The following is an 18,791-nucleotide window of genomic DNA, read 5'->3' on the forward strand; positions in this document are numbered from 1 at the left end:
AGGGGCTTCCTGTGTTCCTTCTCTGGCTGATTTTTTAAATAAAACAAACTAAAAAAAACTGTATCCACTGTAAAAAAAAATGTACAAAAAAGAACTGTAAAAAAAAAAAAAAAAAGAACTGCATCAAGTCCCCCATTTAAAAGTCAGATTCTCACAAATTGCTGTTTTCCTGTTCTTTTATAAATCCAACCTGACACAAACCGAAGAACCCGATTAACTTCAGGCTAATTAATTTTCCTCTGCAGATTCCCATATATCATGACGGTTCTTTAGTATTTTTGTGCATTATAAGAATTATCCACAGCTGAACGCAGCACCTCCCCAAACAACAAAAATATTTTACAGATATCCCTGAACTTTTACACAGGAGTTGCTTCTTACTTCAAGGCTTAGAAACGAGGCATAAGATTTCCAATTTTCAGTTTCAGCTAAAAATAGAAGTGTGATGGAAAGAGAAGTCCGAAGTTGAGAACTCGGGGTATCCCTTGAGGAATCAACCCAGATATTGATTTGATATTTGATTTTAAACCTGTAAAGCCTCGGCTGTGGACACTCGGGTCCCGGGTTACCCTCAGCAGCCGACCAGAACTAGCAAATATCACGCCTCTAAAACTCACCGCGGCACTGAATTGTGGAAAAAGGGAATATATTCGTGATTACAGAGAATTAAGAGCACGCCGAGGATGCCCGATGGTGTCAGGGCGGCCCTGGAAGGAAGCCTCGGCCCACACACGCACCGATCCGGTCTAGCCCCGCCCTGATACGCACTGCCCACGTCTGTGTTGACCGGAGGTGGCGCAGCCACCGGTTCTTCCAAATCGGGGGCCGGGAGCGGGGACCGGGAACCGGCACCGAGCACTGCACCCTCAGCGGGGGAGCGCGGCCCCTTTAAGAGCGCGCTGGGAGCGCTCCGGAAAATGGCGGCTCCCACGGGGAGCCCGCCCACGTGACCGCGGCGCGCGCTGCCGTCCCCGCCCCCTTGCCCTCCGCCGATTGGCCGGCGCCCCCCGGCGGCGGGCGCTGATTGGGCGGCGTTGGCGCGCGAAGGGGTGCGCGGCGCCGGGAGCCGCACGCAGCGGGGGCAGGAAACAATAGACGGAGCCGCGGCCGGAGGGGTCGGAGCAGGGAGCGCAGGAACCGCCCGCCCGCCTCGCCCAGCCCGCCCCGCCATGGCGGACAAGGAAGGTAAAGGCTTCGTACGGGCGGCGCGGCCTCCGCCGTGAGGCGCGGGGTGCCCCCCCCCCCCCCCCCCGCCCCGTTACGGCGTGAGGGGAGCGGGGCGGTGCCGCCAGGGGGCGCGCGGGGGCGGGGCCTGAGGGGCCCCCCCCTCCCCCCACCCCCGGTCATGGCCGCCGCTGCTTCCCCGCGCCCGCGGCACCGACCGGGGAGAGCGGCCCGGGCCGCGGCCCTCTGCCCGCCCCTGTGCCCCTCGGAGGGGTTTGTGAGGCCGGGAGAGCCGGGCTGGGCCCTGCCGGGGGGAGCGGGCAGACACAGGGGTGTCACCCCCGGTTCGGCGGGGGTGCCTCCGTTTCATGGGTGAGCTCCGGCTCCGCGAGGGCTTCTCGCCTCCCGTGGGCGAGCTCCGGTTCCGTGGGGGTGTCCCCGGTTCCGTGGGGGTGTCCCCGTTCCACGGGTGAGCTCCCCCACGTCTGCCCGTCTCCTTCTCCTCTGCACCGGAGGCTGGTGACAGATGGGCCCGGGAAGTGTTTGAGAGCCACAAGGCAGCAGAAGGAGGCTGGGGAAACTGGATTTTTGGGAGCAAGTAGTTCAAGGCTGCACCCAGACCGGTCTGTTAAACAGCAGTTGCTGGATCTCCTGCGTTTAAACATCGTTACAAGCCTGGGTTTTGCCTCCCTGTGCTCTGAGTCTCAGAATTTTATTGTGCTGCTCTACCAGCATCATCATCAGATCATCCCAGAATGGATTGGGTTGGAAGGAGCCTTGAACTCGTCCCATTCCAACCCTGCCATGCAGGGACACCTTCCACTATCCCAGGTTGCTCCAAGCCCTGTCCAGCCTGCCCTGGGACCCTTCCAGGCATGAAGTATGACATAGTTAATGTTAATTCCCAGCCATATATGCAGAAAAAAAGGACTAGCATGTACAACAGGGGATTTTTAAACATTTAGTAACTATTCCAGTAGAGCAAATAGCAAACCTGGGTGTGATTGATGTACTTGTCTCTAATCCATTGCCTGCCCACAGCACTGTGTGTCTGTAAATACGTTTATAAATAATTAATTGCATATACTTCTTGAAAAAAAACACTTCAGCAGCCTTTGATGACGCAGTGGAAGAGCGTGTGATCAACGAGGAATATAAGATATGGAAAAAGAACACCCCCTTCCTGTATGATCTGGTGATGACCCATGCCCTGGAGTGGCCCAGCTTGACTGCTCAGTGGCTTCCTGATGTCACAAGGTAAAGGGACCCTTCTGCTCTCTTTCTAAAGCAGAACAAGCAGCAAACCCAGGATTGTGCTGACTTTTAGGTTGAAATCACAGAATCCCGAACTGGTTTGGGTGGGAAGGGACCTTAAGGCTCATCCAGGGACACCTTCTACCATCCCAGGTTGCTCCAAGCCCTGCCCAACCTGGCCTTGGTCACTTCCAGGGATGGAGCAGCCACAACTTCTCGTGTGCCAGCACCTCCCCATCCTCACAGGGAAGAGATTTTGTGATCCCTGTTTTGTTTCTCTTCCCCTGCAGACCTGAAGGCAAAGATTTCAGCATCCACAGGTTGGTGCTGGGCACCCACACCTCAGATGAACAAAACCACCTGGTGATCGCCAGTGTGCAGCTGCCCAACGACGATGCCCAGTTCGATGCTTCCCACTATGACAGTGAGAAAGGAGGTAAGAGCCCAAAAAAGGGGGATTTGAACCATTTTCCCCTTTCCTTTCTCTATAGGAAATTTTGTCTTTCCCTAAGGTTCAGGCAGCAAAGTTCAGATTTTACTTCTAAAAAAATTTATTTCTAAGTGGTGCCTCCTTAATAGACAAATTCTGTTTCTTGAATGTGTTACTAATCTAAAGCGATAAATCCAATATTTCTGATGATGAAAACAGACAGTAGAGGTTAATTACAAAAATATTTGTATGTGGGAAAACCTCTCCCTTCCCTATTTCTCAGGAACTGACCTTGAATCCCACGCAGTGCTCTTAATTGGTATTTTTATTACCACATTTGCATTACATTGCAAAGTCACACAAAATATTTTTACACAAACTCATGTAAAAGAATATTTTTATTTCAGAGGAGTGTAACATTTCAAACGTTCTCCATTTGTCTGTGAGTTCTCCTGCCTGGTGGCTGTCCCAGTTCCTCTGGGGTGAAATTATATTTTGCCCCATGTATCAGACTTGAATTTGATGCTTTGTAACCTTTGTGGCTGTCCCGAGTTAGACATTTCTCCTGTTTACTTGGCTGAATCAGTCTTTCCACCTGGTGAAAGTCCTTAATGATCCAGTGTTTACTCTGCTTTTTACAGGAAGTTTGGATTGTGCAATGAGTATTTTGATCTTTGGGCTTCTTAAAGTTATTTATGAACACGGGGTTGTCTAACAAATATGTGTTTCTATTCTGTTTTAATATTTCTCAAAAATATTTTAAAAGAATTCTAAAATAATCCAAAACCCCATTATTTTTGCCCAAATTTTTCAGTTTTATGAATTATTAAGTTATTTTCTATACAAAGATAAGGGAGCTTTAACAAGTTGTATCACAGTCCTAAAACTGCAGTTTGTTTTTACCACAACTTTGACTATTCTGAGAGCTTGGTAGCAAAGCTTGAATCAGCTCTTTGTGCCTTGTTCTGAAACTGGCTTTATTATTCACAACTCTCTCACTCTTAGAGTTTGGAGGCTTTGGCTCAGTAAGTGGAAAAATTGAAATTGAAATCAAGATAAACCACGAGGGAGAGGTGAACAGAGCCCGTTACATGCCCCAGAACCCCTGCATCATCGCCACCAAGACTCCCTCCAGCGATGTCCTGGTCTTTGATTACACCAAACACCCCTCCAAACCAGGTCTGTGTTCAAAGAGCAGCCAGCTCTTCCCCTAAGGGACAAAAAAGAGGCTAAGAAATGGGGTGGGTTGCCCCTTATTTGGGATTTTAGGGATGTGTGGGTGTTTTATTCAAGAGGTTATTTTGTATGAAGTTTAAACCAGTGTATCCAAATGTATCCTTAGATAAGGAAACCTTTTCCTGCACCTCCACTGCTGGTTTTGTCACCTCACTGTGGGGTATTTGAGGTGGTAGAAGGTTGATTTTTGGAAACTATGATTGACTTGGTGTGTAGCTGAGCTGTTCCCCTGATATCCTGTAAATACATTAACAGTCATTTAACTATGAACTCATCAAGATTGTTTAAAGTAACTCCTTTTGCTGCTTGTGGGGAGGATCAGAAGTGCCCTCCTCACTTTAGAAGTGCAGTTGGAGATGATGGGAGGAAGCAAAATATCCCACCTTATATTTCTGGGTGTTCAGGAGGGGTTTTTTGAGCAGTAACAGCTGAGCTGCTCTTCCTCCATCCCACTGGAACTCAGGCCAAAGCGTGGAGCTGGCTACTGGGTTAAAGTAAAGTTCCATAAACTTAGTGCCAGGTATTCCAGGGTGTGCTGGGAATGATTCCAGGCACTGGAAGCCTTACCCTGCCTTGTTCCAGATCCTTCTGGAGAGTGCAACCCAGACCTGCGTCTCCGTGGGCACCAGAAGGAGGGGTATGGGCTGTCCTGGAACCCAAACCTCAGCGGGCACCTGCTGAGTGCTTCTGATGATCACGTGAGTACTTGGGGTAAACCTGCACTTGCTGTGCCCTGGGAAGGGCAAAAACATCCTGGGTTTGAGGGGGAAGAGGGAAAGGGAATCCAAAGATATAATTTTTCACGGCTTTGTTGTTTTAAAGACCATTTGCTTGTGGGATATCAGTGCTGTTCCCAAAGAAGGCAAAGTGGTGGATGCCAAGACCATCTTCACGGGACACACAGCGGTGGTGGAAGATGTATCCTGGCACCTGCTCCATGAATCCCTCTTTGGATCTGTTGCTGATGATCAGAAGCTCATGATGTAAGTGGGGGAACCCCTTCACAAATAGTTTCTGCCCCTCAAGCTTCCCCATCTCCATAATCAGTGAAACGGGGTACAAACCTTTGTTGGTTCCATGTTTTCCCTCCCCAGCTGGGACACCCGGTCAAACAACACCTCCAAACCCAGTCATTCCGTGGATGCTCACACAGCTGAGGTGAACTGCCTCTCCTTCAACCCCTACAGCGAGTTTATCCTGGCCACAGGATCAGCTGATAAGGTACTTCTGCCTGCATCTTGGAGTGCCCTTGCTCACCTTCTGGGGTGGATGTCCACGTTGGTTACTTCAACAAAATATTTTTATATTTTTTTCCTAGACTGTTGCTCTATGGGACTTGAGGAACCTAAAACTGAAGCTGCACTCCTTTGAATCACATAAAGATGAAATATTTCAGGTATTAAAAAAGCCTTTATCTTTTATCCTTACAGACATAGTTCTACTCAGCAGCCTGGAAAAGGAAAGTAGTTCTTCCACAATGTTTTTGCACTTAAAAACTCCTATTCTATTCTTTTATCTGCTTATGTTTTTCTGGGTGTTGTTGTTGTGGACCTGCAGAGCTCCCATGCAGAAAGAGAGTCCAGGAAGGGATCAGGGAAATGCTCTGGAGCTTTAACCACAGCAGGAGGATGAAATGGTAGCAGTGCAGAGTCCATTAAATTATTCATAGCAGCAGATTGAAGCAGGAGGCCCAGGGAAATGGCTACAGTGTTTCCATCTCCTCAGCCTGGTCCTGCAGGAAGCTTTAAAACTCTCTGACAAAAGATAATTGCTGATTTTGCTGCTGTAAATAGAGAATGTTCACACCATGGGCAGCACCTGCTTAGAAGATTAAATATTTCCATCTCCAACTCGTGCCTTAATCAGAGGAAAAATATGTAGAGTTGTTTTTTTTTTTTTTTTTTTTTTGGTGGAGGGATTATCAGTTCAGACTGTGTTGTGTCTAAATAAAATTACAAAATCCTGAAATGCCACATTAGTGTGCAGAATTCTGTGTTCCTTCCTAATCCTGTGATCCTATTATAAGCGGTGTGTTCTGGAGAGCTTTATCTCCAGCAGAAGCAGTAACTGTGAGCTTTTGGGCAGTTAAGCTTAATTACAGTGATTTCTTTTCATGTGAGAGCTGTGCCTACTGCTGAAGGAATCTGGGTTCTATTTGTGCAATCCTTATTAAGATAAGGAGCAGCCAATACCCTTGGGAGCTGTTTGCACTGGGAAACACGTGGGTTCTGTTAGAGGGAAAGTTCCAGGTGGCACCTTTTTGGTGAAATGTCTTTTTTGGTGTGTGAATATTCACAGTTCTTCCTGTGGTAAATGTTACTTACACCTATTTGTGTTGGTATCAATTGGAGTTCTTGTTGAGCTTTCAGGCTACAAAATGAAGTGTTGGGGAATATCACAGCTTCTCAAAACTCACTTTTAAATTTAACCCTGTCTGCAGGTTCAGTGGTCTCCCCATAATGAAACCATCCTGGCCTCCAGTGGCACAGACCGCAGGCTAAATGTTTGGGACTTGAGGTAAATCCCAAATTCCTCAAAATATTACTGATTGATTGCATCACACCTCAAAAGAACCCCAGACCAACCCCCACTTTTTTTTTTTTTTTCAGTAAAATTGGAGAGGAGCAATCCCCTGAGGATGCTGAGGATGGTCCCCCAGAGCTGCTGGTAAGTCTTTTCACTCTCATTAATTATTTTCACCTTTTACTCACCCTGCAGTGCAAATTTCAAACCATTCCCCTTTTTGTTTCCCCAATCCTAGTTTATCCATGGTGGTCATACTGCAAAGATCTCGGATTTCTCCTGGAATCCCAATGAGCCCTGGGTCATTTGTTCTGTATCAGAAGATAATATCATGCAAGTCTGGCAAATGGTGAGTTGTTTGGGAAGGTGCAGTGGGTGATGGTGTTGAAATTCCTGGATTTCAGCATTCCTGCTTTTATTTACAGCCCTCAGAATTACCCAGTTTGTAGCACTGCTGAAATCTCAAAGGGGCAGTGAAACCCCCTTTAGCTTTGGCTAGAGCAATGGTTTCCAAATACTCAGGAGATGTTTTGTATTAAAAAAAAAAAAAAAGTGCTGGTGCAGAAGGAAATTTTTCCCTTCTGTGTTTGAATGAAAACAGTGTGTGAGAACCAAGGATGAAATTGAGGTTTCTGTATTATTGTTTTAAAGAATATTTGAGATTTCATTCTCCAGAGATGAAAAGGGTGCTGGTGAACAGGAACAGTTTGCTGGCCCCTAGATTCCCAGCTGTTGAAGGTTTTGGAATCAACCATCTTGACCTTTGACAAGACCATTTTCCTTTTTTTTTTTTTTTGTTTATCTCTAAATTTTGTTCTTGGCAGCTTTCTGTGTAGCTCTTTTAGAAAGTGCTGCTGAGTAGAAGATCTACAAAACAAATACTTGAAACTCTTTTGTGAGCCTTGCAGTGGACTCACCTTTAGCAGTTTCCTTTTTACAGGACATTTTTTGAGACCTGGATTTATAGATAAGATTGTTTGTGTTGCTGCTTTAATGTAAATGTGATCAGGGATCAGCAATCCATATCTGCAAATAAAAAAAAAAAAAAAAAAAAGACCAGAACTTTCTGGGGGTGGAATCCTGTCCAGAGGGGTGGGAAATGCTCCCTCAGTGTCTCCATCCCTCTCTTGCAGGCAGAGAACATCTACAACGACGAAGATCCCGAAGGAAGCGTGGATCCAGAAGGTCAAGGATCCTAGATGACAACTTCTCCTTGGTTTTAGTCTTTCTCCTCCTCTTCCCTCTCAGCCCTGAGATTGACTTTAACACTGGTTTTGAGACACACACGTAGACTTTGTGTTCAGCCATCCTCCTGTAGATCCCATCACAGGCTTTTTCCACCCACACACTGAGAACCCACCACCCAAAAAAAGAAAAAGGGCTCGGCCCCCTCAGCCTGCTGTGGCTCCTTGGCCAGAATTCCTACAGCAGCCTCCTTTGTTGGTCTGGCTGTCCCTTTTTAACTGCCTTCATCACACAGCAAGCTTGGGATTCGTTTTTTTTCTCTCTCTTTTGCTTGCTGCAGCCACAGGCTTTTGCCTAATTTAAACAAAAGTTAAATTGGCAGAGCTGCCCGAGTGGGCTTGAGCCAACAGAGATGATCCAAGTGTTAATCCCCTGACAGCTCAGAAATGGTGTGGAAGGTCTTGTCCTCCTCAGTACAACTCAGAAGCCTTGGAATTCCTTTAGTTATCTGTACTTTGTTGCTTTTTCTGCCTTTGCAGATACAAGACTTGCAAGTTCTGACTTGAACTGAAATTTCTCCCTTTTTTTTTTTTTTTTGTCTCTCCTGGCAATTCTGGGTTTTTCATTCCTTCCTGCCTTTCCCTTTCCTCCCTCCTGCTGGGTGCCAGCGGTTTGGTTTTAGCTATTCCTGCAGAGCCTCTTTCACCTCCCATATTTTTTGCTCTATTGTGTGTTTCTTGAGCTGTGTTTTCACATCATGTTTCTTTCCTTTCTGTGAAATGGTTTTTAAAACTTGGGGGAGCCCTCAAGTCGTAAAAGGTGTTTGTTTGTACCAGCGGATGACCCCGGTGCCCTCAACAGCCTTGGCAGCTGGTGGAAAACAAGTGAAATGTGGATGAACTCACTTTTTTTAGGAGTTCAGTCCTTGACCACAAGGTCCTGCACGTCTTCCACTCGGGTGTCCAGTGCCACCAGCAGCCTGTTACTCTCCATCTCCTCATGACTAATTAATTGCGTGTAAGTCCTTCAGTTGGAATAAAGTTTTTCTACGTAAACGCTGCCAAGGTTGGGGAGTTCTGTGCTTTTTCTGCATTTGCTGCTTTGTTGAGGGTATTTTCAGGGAGATGAGTGTGGTCTCTACCTATGCATGTGGTTGGGTGCTGGTAGAGATATTTTATAATTTTTTAAGACAAATTGGATATTTTCCCCCCTCTCATTTCTGCTGCTTTGTGAAATAAATTAGTGAGCACTCAAACCCCCAGGCAGACACCAAATCACTGAATTGTTCTTCCCTTCAAAGCCCTGCTGCTTTCTGCATTTTAACTCTGCCTTTAGCCCCTTCCACAACTGTTTTTTGTTTTTGATACAAACACCTCAGTTTGGCAGACAAATTTGGGCCTTTGAGACGCAGCTCAGAGTGAAAAGGCTCCTTAAACTCTGACCTTTTATTTTCAGTGTGAGACTCAATATAAAGTGGAAACCTCTTCCCCACCACCTCATTTCTGTGGAGCATGTCCCAGTACAGCAGAAACTCTTGAAATACAAAAGAAAATCCTCTTCAAAGGAGAAAGCTTCTCTTGCATGTAAACTTTAAAATTAACCCCCCTGCCCCAACACCAGCTTCCAGAACTTTCTGTGCAGGCTTAAACAATCTGGAACAAGACAAAGTTTTCCCAAACACAGCAAAACATCAATCAGTTATTCCTCATCCATATCCATTGCCGAGTACAAAGATTGTTTGCTCTGCTCCTCTGGGGAAAAGCAGTTTTACTAGAAGAGCAGCAGCAGCACCTGGGGAAATAGCCAGGGAAAGGATTGTCTGGTATTCCCAGCTCCAGGCAGCTGCTGCACATCAGGCAGGGTAAAGCAGCATGAGGAGACATCCCTTGTATCCTCTGTCCACTGGTTTTTGCTACAAAGAAGAAAATTCCGTGGTTCTAAGAGTCCTGCTCTGCTTTTTCCTCCGATTTGCAGAGGTGGCCGTAGATTTCTAAGCAGCTCCTGTGAGGGGAGAAAGGAAATTCAGGCTATGGAATATTTACATCAATGCTTTGGCTGGAAAAAAGAGGAAAGAAAAGTTCGTCTCATAGCGTGGAAGAAAAAGGAATTGGGAAACACTTCAAGAGGCTCAGTCCGTGGCCTTGAGCGTGTGGGCCCAGCCCAGGCCTTCCAGAGCCCTTGGCAAACAGGATTTAACAGAAGGGAATGTCATTTTTGGTGGGAGCTCATGGAAAAGGCAGCTCAGAGCTGCACTTAACTGAGCCCCCCAGAGCGAATGTGAAAGCTGATTTAAAGGTGTCACTCCCAGGGATGGCAATTTGTGAATTCCAGGAGTTAAAAGACTCCACTGCCGTATCTGGGATTAAATGTTGGGCTGTGATTTAGGAGAAGCAAGGCTGCAAGGACAGGGTGGTGTTGGGACCTGGGCTGAATCCTAAATGCAGTTTGTCCCCTTGGCTGGTGACAGCACAGGCTGAGACCTCATCCCTGTGCTTGGATAAAAAAACATTTCGGGGTAGGGGATGTCGTCCTGTGGTGTGTTTGGGTGGAGAAGGGGAGAAAGGAATGCCAAAGGAGCAGTGAGGCTGCAGAAAATGGTTAAGAGCGTGTCCAGCTGAGGCTGGACTAACAGCCGCTCCAAGCTGGGTGAGTAAAACAATCCACAAACTCATGGACATTTTCTGGAGCTCCAGGGATTCACGGGCAATGAAGACCTGAGTGAAAGCAGGAGAGGACAGCTCCAGCATCCTCAGCACAGCTTCCCAAAGCCAAACCTCAGCTCCTTTCCACATATTCCTAAGGAAACCACCACTTAAGTTGCCACACCTGCTTCTTGGGAAGCCACTCCACTCCTCTGCGGGAGTTTCCAGCAAATCCCTCCCTGCTGTTGTGCAAAGGAGCTGGAATTCCTGCTGGGGACCGGGAGGAGGAGCCTGTGCTGTCCCCCAGCTGTGTGACCCCACTGTGGGCTCCTCCCCACCACCCCTTTCCTCTTCCCAGCCCGTCTGCCCCACAGGGATGAGACCCAAACGAACTTGTAGATGGAGAGCTCCCGATGGAGGCTGGTCCTGAGCTCCTCCAGCTCCTGGTTCTTGCGCTGCTGGAGCTGGACCCCGTTCTTGAGCTCCTTCAGCCTGTCCTCCAGCTCCTCCACCTGCTCCTGCGGGGAGAGAATCAGTGCAGCAGCTGAGGGAGGAGCAGCAGTGCTCCCCTCGCTCTCCTCAGGGAGCTCCCTGGGCATGGTGCTGCTCGGGACAAGCACAGCCAGGCTGCCCCTGCCCAACCGCCCTCTTTAAAATCCTCTGCAAAAAAATCTTTGTTTTAATACAAAGGTGGGGATTTAGGCTGGGCTGGGCTGCGTTTTGTCCTTAGGCTTCTCCTGGCTGCTTGGTCTTGTCCCCTGAACTACTTTGTGTGTGTTTTGAGAAGCTGCCAGAGCTGTATAAACCCGTGAGTCAGAAGGAGATAAATAAGGAATCTGGGAAAAGGAAAACGTGGAGGCACACTAGGGGTCCAAGGGACCCTGAAAATCCAGGACAAGCCATGGCGTGGGTGCTGGTGCTTCTGATCCCCATCCCAGCAGGGAGGAGCCGTGATGGAAGGGGAATGGCAGCTTCCAGAAACTGCTGGGAGGAGGCAGCGACTGCGAGCCGAGAACAGAGAGTGTTGAAAGGGGGCAGATTAATTGTGGAGCCTCTTTGCCAAATGTGCTCTTGGAGATATTGAATTGCCTTGTCCCTCAGGCCAAGGGGATGCCTGGCCCAGCCAAATGACCCTCCCAGGAGGCAGCCTGGCCTGGGGCTGTGGGGACATGGGTCAGACCCTTCCTGGCAGCAGGAGGGGCAGTACCTGCCCCAGCAGGAGAGGGATTTGTAAGAAAAGTCACCTGTGTTTAAACCTGGCTTTTCCAAGCATCTTGGCTCAGTCCTGTGCTCGGAGGAGCTGCGGGAAGTGTCTGGTGCCTGTGCTCAGCAGCATCACTGAGCTTTGGGAAGGAAAACCCCATCCCTTCCACCTCATCCCTGGAGCTACTCCTGAGGGGCCAAAACCAAGTGAATATATTCAGGAGAAACCTACTTTCCAAGCTGGGTGAAGCCCCACCATATCTCTGGGTTCGCCTTCTGCCCAGGGGCTGCTGTTTCATCTGGCCCGTGCCAGGGTGTGGGACAAATTTGATTCCAACCAGCAGGAGATATTCCACATCCTCCCCATCCTCATCCACCCCGCTTCCCTGGGCCCTACAAGCCAATCCTGCAGCACCCACATTTCCCTGGTTGCTAAGCACAGCTCCCACTCTCCAAAGAAGGTGGAATGATGCCCTTTGGGGCACGTACCCGGTACTGCCCGACCTCCTCATCCCTTTTTTGCTTGACCAGGACAATCTGCTCCTCCAGGCTGCGGTTCTGCAGCCGCAGCCGGCTGACCTCGCCCTGCAAGGGCCTCAGGGCTTCCTTCATGCCCTGGATCTCTCCCTGCATCTCCTGCAGCGCCTTGGCCCCGGCCTCGCGCCGCTCCAGCAGCCGCAGCAGCTGGGGCTCGTAGTGCTCCTCCAGCCCTCGCCGGCTCTCGGCCACGAAGCTCTCGAACTCCAGGGACAGCCTGCGGCTCTCCTGGAGGTACAGGTTGTCCTGCCGGCAGGGCGGAGCCTCCAGGCGCTGCCTCAGAACTTCCTTCTCCTTCTCGCAGGTCTCCTTCAGCTGGGACAGCTCCCCCGAGAGCTGCCCGGCCTGGCTCTCCAGCTCGCCCTGGTAGGCGGCGTGCTGGGAGAGGTCGTGCCGCCGGCTCTCCAGCTGGTACTGGCAGGCCACGCATTCCTTGGTCACCTTGAAGAGCTTCTGCTTGATCTGGCGGATCTCATCCCGCAGGTTGTCCCTCTCCAGCTCCACCTTGGCCAGCAGCCTGCAGGCTGCCTGGATCTCCTCGTGGGCATGGCGGATCTCCTGCAGCGCCGGCTCCCGCAGCTGGGCCAGCTCGGCGATCAGGCTGTCCCTCTCCCTCTCCAGCTGCTCCACGACCTCAATGCACTCCTGGAAATAATTCCCCAGCTCTTCCAGGGTCAGGCACTGGTGCTCTGTGGCATCAGCATCCAGAGGGCTGCCTGCTCCCTCTGTGTCCATGTCCAGTGGGATCCCTGTCCCATCTGCATTGTCTGGGATCCCTGCCCTGTCTGTGTCCATGGCCAGTGGGATCCCTGCTCCATCTGCATCCTCATCCAGTGGGATCCCTGTCCCACCTTCATCCACATCCAGCAGAATTCCTGCTGTATCCTCATCCAGCGGGATCCCTGTCCCACCTTCATCCACATCCAGCAGAATTCCTGCTGTATCCTCATCCAGCGGGATCCCTGTCCCACCTTCATCCACGTCCAGTGGAATCTCTACCCCGTCTGCCTCCATATCCAGTGGGATTCCTGTCCCATCTGCATCCACGTCCAGCGGGACTCCTGCCACATCCACGTCCAGCGGGATCCCAGCCCCGGCTGCGCCCTCATCCAGCTGAGTCCCTGGTGTGTTTATCTCCAAGGAAGGATCCCTGCTGGCAGCCTGCAGATTCTGGCTGGAGTCCGGGCTGCCCCTGTGCAGGGGTTTAGATCCATTCCCTGCTGGATCCAATGGGGTGTGAGGACTTTCTGGGTGTGGAGCAGCTCCTTCAGCTGCTCCCTGTGGGGCTGGGGATGCTCTGGCTTCATCCAGCTGCAGCTCTGGAGGGGGCTCGGGCTGTGCCATCAGGTTCCTGGGAAGGAGAGGGGATGTGAACCGGAGCAATGAGTGTAACAGGTCTCAGCCTTTCCTCCCCACCCTGTGAGACCCCAGGGCCAGGGGGTCCCGCCATGGCCCTGCTGCTGTGACCACCCCCGTGCCACCCACAGGGCTGAGCTCAACACTCTGGTGACACCTTGGGCCCAGACTGTCCAAAACAAGTTAAAAAAAAAAACCATTAAAACTCTATTAAAGTGTCTGACTGCCATGGAGGAGGAGTGAGAGATACAAACCCAGACCCCAAACCCAAGAACTGCTCCTGTGCCAGCCTGCCAGGACCAACCACCCCAGCGGCACCGACCTGACCCGTGCGAGCCCTCCCTGGAAAACTTGCCGGGATTTTCGCGGTGTGGCATAACCTCACGGCAAGGGAATGCGCTGCTGGAAGCACAGGCGGGCTCCGGGATGACTGAGACGGAGCAAACCCCGCACGCAGAGCCCCGGGCGAGCGGCAGCGCCTGCAGCAGGAGCCGCTTTGCAGAGTCATCCGATCCCGGCATTGTCCCCAGCACGGCACCTGCAGCTGCCAGCACCAAACCCTCGCTCTCGCATTCTCCCGGCTGCTATTTGGGGTGGGATGGACACAACGACGCTAAGGGACCAGCCGGGGTTTTCCTGCCGCCGCCAGGAGCCGGTGGGATCGGTGGGAGGATGCTCTCACCTCTCGACCACGCTGCTGAGCTCATGTCTAGTCATTCCCTGAGGAATGAGCGCAGGCTGGCACTCACAGGCAGCCCTCGGCTCGGAGCAACGGCTTTAAGCAAAGAACTGATTTTCCCCGATAGTTTCTCTCCTAATAAGGCAGTTTTCGGCACTGCTGACACATCGCAGCCTCGCACTCAACGGCCGGCGGCTGGAGAAGGGGCAGCCCCTACAAAGGTGGGCAAAAGGCTCCTCTGCCCCGATTTCCCTTGCCCTCCCCGCTGCCAGCGCTTCTTTTTGGAAGTTCTTGGAGCCGTTTCGCATGGGCAGCACGGGAGGGGAGGGCGCCGTGTCCTGCCTTCCCAGCGGGCCGGGGGGGCTCTCTCCCTCCCACCACCCCTCATCCCAGGCCCCCCAGAACTCCTGCGTGCCCCAGAGGGATCTTCCCCCGCACCTGATCATTGCTGAGGGTCCAGGAATGCTGAACCTCAGATCCCCCCACCCCATCCCTGGCCTCTCGCCTGCCCCACGCCCCGCACTTCGCCGAGGTTCCCGCACCCACGGGACCCCCAGGAGGACCCCGGCCCCTTCCTGCCCAGCCCTGCTCGCCCGGGTGGGCTCTTACCTTCCTCCCCTGGAGCCCAGCGCCGCCGGCTCTGCGCTGCACATGGGCTTAGCATGGGGCGGAGAGGGGTTATTAATAAACAGGGCTGGAAATCAGACTCCCCGGAGCAGCCGCTTCCCCCGGCCACCGCCTGCAGTGCCAGCTGCGGGCGCTGCCTTCCTCCGCCCCGGGGAGGAGGAGGAGGAGGAGGAGGAAGAGGAAGAGGGCGGGGAAGGCCCGGCTGGCTGCATCCCTGGCAGAGGCAGCCGCAGGGACGGGCTGCAGCCAGCCCGCAGCCCTGGGGAGCAGCCCCCATCCCGCCCCGGCCGTTCCCAGCTCTGATTTATTGGTTTTGTGGCCCCTTCCCGCGCCACTGGCGGATCCGCAGGTCCCCATCCTGCCGGGGTCCTGGGCAGGGCTGGGATGGGGACAGTGGTGTTCCCTGGGGCGGTGGGGTTTGGCTGTGGTGGGAGGGGAAATGCCAGAGGATGCAGCTCGTGGCCCCCAAATGCCACGGGCTCATCCCGAGGATGGAATGGGATTTGTGAGGCTGCTGGCAGCACAGTGCTGCACTCCCCAGGTATTGATTATCGATGGATTCAATGCCAATATCTCAGGGTCTTTTCTAGGCCCCACAAAGCCACAAAACCCCAGTAATGGCAGAGCACAGCCTCTGCTTCCTCTTCTGCGCCATAACCGATCCCTGCCACCCTTTTCCCTCTGTTTTGGGGATGCAGAAGGTGACGTTTCTCTCTGCAAAGCCCCGTGGTGACCATGGTCACGCTCCTGGGTGCCCAACAGCAACACTGCCCTCACCCACTTGGTTTCCCATCTCTTCCCTCCCATGGTGCCCATCTTCATTCTCCCCACTCCGTGGATCCTAAACCCACGTTTATCCATCGTATCACCAACAAATATTAATCCAAAATTCCAGTTTTAGATATATTATGATGGGTGCATCATCCCGGGGTCGCCGTTTGGCCTGGTGGTGGTGGTGCCCCCCGAGCCTACCTCTGCCCGCTGCCGCTCCTGCCGTGCCCAGGAAGTCGGCACTGGCCTCTCAGGAAGTCTCCGGTTTACGTGCCCCAAAAGCACCCGGCAGCGCACACCACAGTCTGCGACATCGCCGGTGCCACCCCGCCACTGTCACCGTCCCCTTGCCCATGGCTTGCTGGCCACTGGGCTGCAGAAATCAGGTTTAAAATAACACCGCCGGTCCATCCTTCGGGAACAGAGCTTTAAAAGGAAAAGGGAGATTTGAGTGGGGTTTTTTTCTCTTTTTTTGGATCCCGTTGCTTTTTTCAGTGTGACACACCTTCTTTTTCTCTCTCTTTTTCCATGAAGCGCCTCTATTTTTGACTCAGTCGGAGAGGAATGCTGTTAATTCGCACAAGTTGGGTGTATAAATATCTATCTAGAGCTGCATCTGCCAAGGGGTGAAACCTGCGGATCACAGGGGCTGGGTCCAACAACCCTTGTAGGGCCTGGAGGGGACAATGACAGCGGCGAGCCCGGGCCGGGGTTTATCTGACAAGCTGCCAAGGGCAGGGTGGGGAGTGAGGAGGCTCAGCTGTTCCCTCTCCGTAAGCAGATACCCCGGCCCAGGCCCCGGCACGGGGATGTTTTGTGGATATAACCAGGCAACAGCCGGCTCCGGTGTCCCCGGTGTCCCCGGCAGAGCCCGGCCGGCCGCGGGCACACGCTGGGGCCGGGCAGGGAGACGCCGCCGGCAGCGAACAACGCGGACTTTGCTCCGGTAAACAGTGCTGGCGGGGTGGCACCGGTGCTGCCAGAGGCGAGGAGAAAGGCAGGAGAGAGTTGGAGAGACGGAGAGTTTGAGATGCGGCTGCTGGCATGAGTGGCAGCGCTACCAACACGCCGTGCCCCGGCTGAGAGGGGTCATGGGGAGCAAAGAGCAGCTGCGGGGTGCTGCACCCCTTCTCTGTGCCCTGGGGCTGTGTCTCCCTTCCTGGTGGATTTTTGCTTCCGTCACGCACGGCAGATCTGCCCCAAGGGCAGGGACCCAGCCGGCAGCACGGTGGCACCACGGTGGCACCAGCCTGGCACTGCCACGGCAGCTCTGTCCCTGTGCAAAATAAAAAGCTGCTGGAGTCTCAGATCCTGCTGTTGTGAATGTGTAGGAGAGGTGTGTGTTCAGTGATGAAAAAACACCGAAATGTTCCAAATCAAGTGTTTCACAAGAAATGCAAATGCCTGGGCTCAAGTGCTTGATAAAACGGAAGGATTGTAATCATTCTGTGTTCCTGAAATGCATCAGTGCTCTGTAAAACAACATTTTCTCCCAGTCTTTGCACGATCTTTAGGGACAGGTTGGAGGTACCAGCCCGACTTTGGGGCTCTGGCAGCGCCGGCAGCTCCGTGGGGTGTGCCCACAATGGGATTCCAGCTCCCGGTGGGATTGCAGCGTGGATGGGGTTTAGGAGCGGCGATGCCGGGCAGCGCTGCCCGCGCTGTGCCCTCGCTCGCTGTGTTTGCCGAGGGCGCGGGGGTCCGGCCGTGCCAGGGAGAGCGGTGCCAGATCCGGCCCCTCGAGTGTAGGAGCTGCAATCTGATCCCGGGGGAAAGTGTGATTCATCCTGGAAGCTGGGAGCGCTTCCAGGGAAGGTCCTGGCTCCGAGGGCGGTGGCACCGGCTGCCACTCCTGCCCTGCCCTGCTCTCGCACGGTGGCCCCGGCCGGGTGAGGGGTCCCTGGGTGACTCCCTAGCTGCACGTGGGGGGGATTCACCCAGGGGCGGAGGAATGCCACTGTCCCCAAGGGAGGTTTGCTTCACCTCCTGCCTCAGTTTCCCCAGCTGAGAGCTGGGGTGGCCCCTGCAGAGGGAGGGGAGGTTGCCCAGCAGGGATGGAGGAGGAGGAGGAGTGAAACGTGGGCATGTGCCCAGCTGGGGCAAGGATGAAAGGGGAGCCCAAAGGCGCCGTCTGCCCCGCAGGGACCTTGGGATCTCCACGGGAGCAGGGCCAGCCCGTGCCCCGGTGCCGCAGGCGCCAGCGGCTCCCGCTTATCTGCGTGCTGGGTCCCGCTTTCCCTGCGGCGAGGGGGATGAGGAAACATCCCAGCAGCTCCTGAGGGAGACACCGGCCCAGCCAGGGAAGCAGAGGGGCTGAGGGGCGGTTCCAGCTGCGGGAATTCTTGGAGTGTGTCCGCTCCCACATCCCGCTCTTCCCGCGTTGCTCAGCTCAGGTATTGGGATTAAACATCTGCCTCAAGGCTGCCTGTCCCGGCAGCTCCCCGGGCTGTCACACCCGAGGGGATTTCACACCCCAGGCCGAGGCTGGCACTCGCTGTCAGCCCCATCCCGCCTGTGCCAACCCTGGGGGCAGCTCTGATGTGTCCATGGCATCCCGCATGGCACCGAGGCTGTGCTGACATTCCCACAGGCTTGTCTCTTCCCAGGAAGGTTCAGGATGCTCGCACAGGAGCGGGAGATTCCTCTTGTGGCCACCTGTCCCTGTCACCAGGACATGGGTGATGCTCCTGGGCTGTGCCAGAGCTGTCCCTTCCATCTGGGAAGGAAGAGACCCTAACTGCTGTTTATTCATCCCATTCCATGTGCCAGGCACCTGAGCACGGACATCAGTGCCTCCCTTTTCCTGTGACATTTCAAAAACCCATTTTTACAACTGAGCTGATTTTCAGCACCACCACCAGCAGTCCCCGTGTCCCAACGATGGCCAGCGGGGTCACCGCGGCCCAGGCTCCGCGCTGGCTTTTTCCATAGCCCGGGGCAAGGAACGGGGAGCAGGGGGCGCTTCCTGCAGAAGGGGCTTGGGGCGAGCAGCTCCTGCTCGGGGTGAGAAGCGGCACCCGCGGGGCTCAGAGGGATGCGGGAGGACCTTGTCCCGACGGAGGTGTTAATGAGTAATGAGGGAGCAGCCAGGGCTCCGTGTCCCCGCGAGGGGACGGAAATGGGGGCAGGGGACGGATGGGCACAGCCCGAGGCAGCGGCTGCACCCTGGCACGGGCGGCAGGAG

General features: G+C 53.2%; 2 protein-coding genes across 4 annotated transcripts; one reads left to right on the forward strand and one right to left on the reverse strand.

The window, feature by feature from the left end:
- The first annotated feature begins 1,028 nt into the window (after positions 1–1,028).
- On the forward strand, positions 1,029–8,847 carry RBBP4 (RB binding protein 4, chromatin remodeling factor). Of its 3 annotated transcripts, none has more exons than XM_068172974.1 (12): positions 1,029–1,185; positions 2,274–2,421; positions 2,709–2,854; positions 3,854–4,027; positions 4,667–4,782; positions 4,907–5,067; positions 5,179–5,305; positions 5,403–5,480; positions 6,525–6,601; positions 6,694–6,751; positions 6,846–6,956; positions 7,741–8,847. In XM_068172974.1, exons 1-12 carry the CDS (start codon positions 1,170–1,172, stop codon positions 7,804–7,806), a joined length of 1,278 nt encoding a protein of 425 aa, XP_068029075.1. In that variant the 5' UTR covers positions 1,029–1,169; the 3' UTR covers positions 7,807–8,847. The 3 variants fall into 3 exon arrangements, with proteins under 3 accessions (XP_068029075.1, XP_068029076.1, XP_068029077.1); XM_068172975.1 differs by having other exon boundaries at positions 2,277–2,421; XM_068172976.1 differs by lacking the exons at positions 6,694–6,751; positions 6,846–6,956; positions 7,741–8,847 and having other exon boundaries at positions 6,525–6,607.
- A 375-nt stretch (positions 8,848–9,222) lies between these two features.
- On the reverse strand, positions 9,223–15,000 carry SYNC (syncoilin, intermediate filament protein). The gene is made up of 5 exons (XM_068172965.1): positions 14,819–15,000; positions 13,243–13,525; positions 12,127–13,182; positions 10,828–10,952; positions 9,223–9,793 (listed from the first exon to the last, which is right to left on the reverse strand). The coding sequence occupies exons 1-5, from the start codon at positions 14,860–14,862 to the stop codon at positions 9,730–9,732; spliced, it is 1,572 nt and encodes a 523-aa protein (XP_068029066.1). The 5' UTR covers positions 14,863–15,000; the 3' UTR covers positions 9,223–9,729.
- Positions 15,001–18,791: the final 3,791 nt, after the last annotated feature.

Source organism: Anomalospiza imberbis, chromosome 25, assembly GCF_031753505.1.
Source record: "Anomalospiza imberbis isolate Cuckoo-Finch-1a 21T00152 chromosome 25, ASM3175350v1, whole genome shotgun sequence".
NCBI classification, from domain to species: Eukaryota; Metazoa; Chordata; class Aves; order Passeriformes; family Viduidae; genus Anomalospiza; species Anomalospiza imberbis.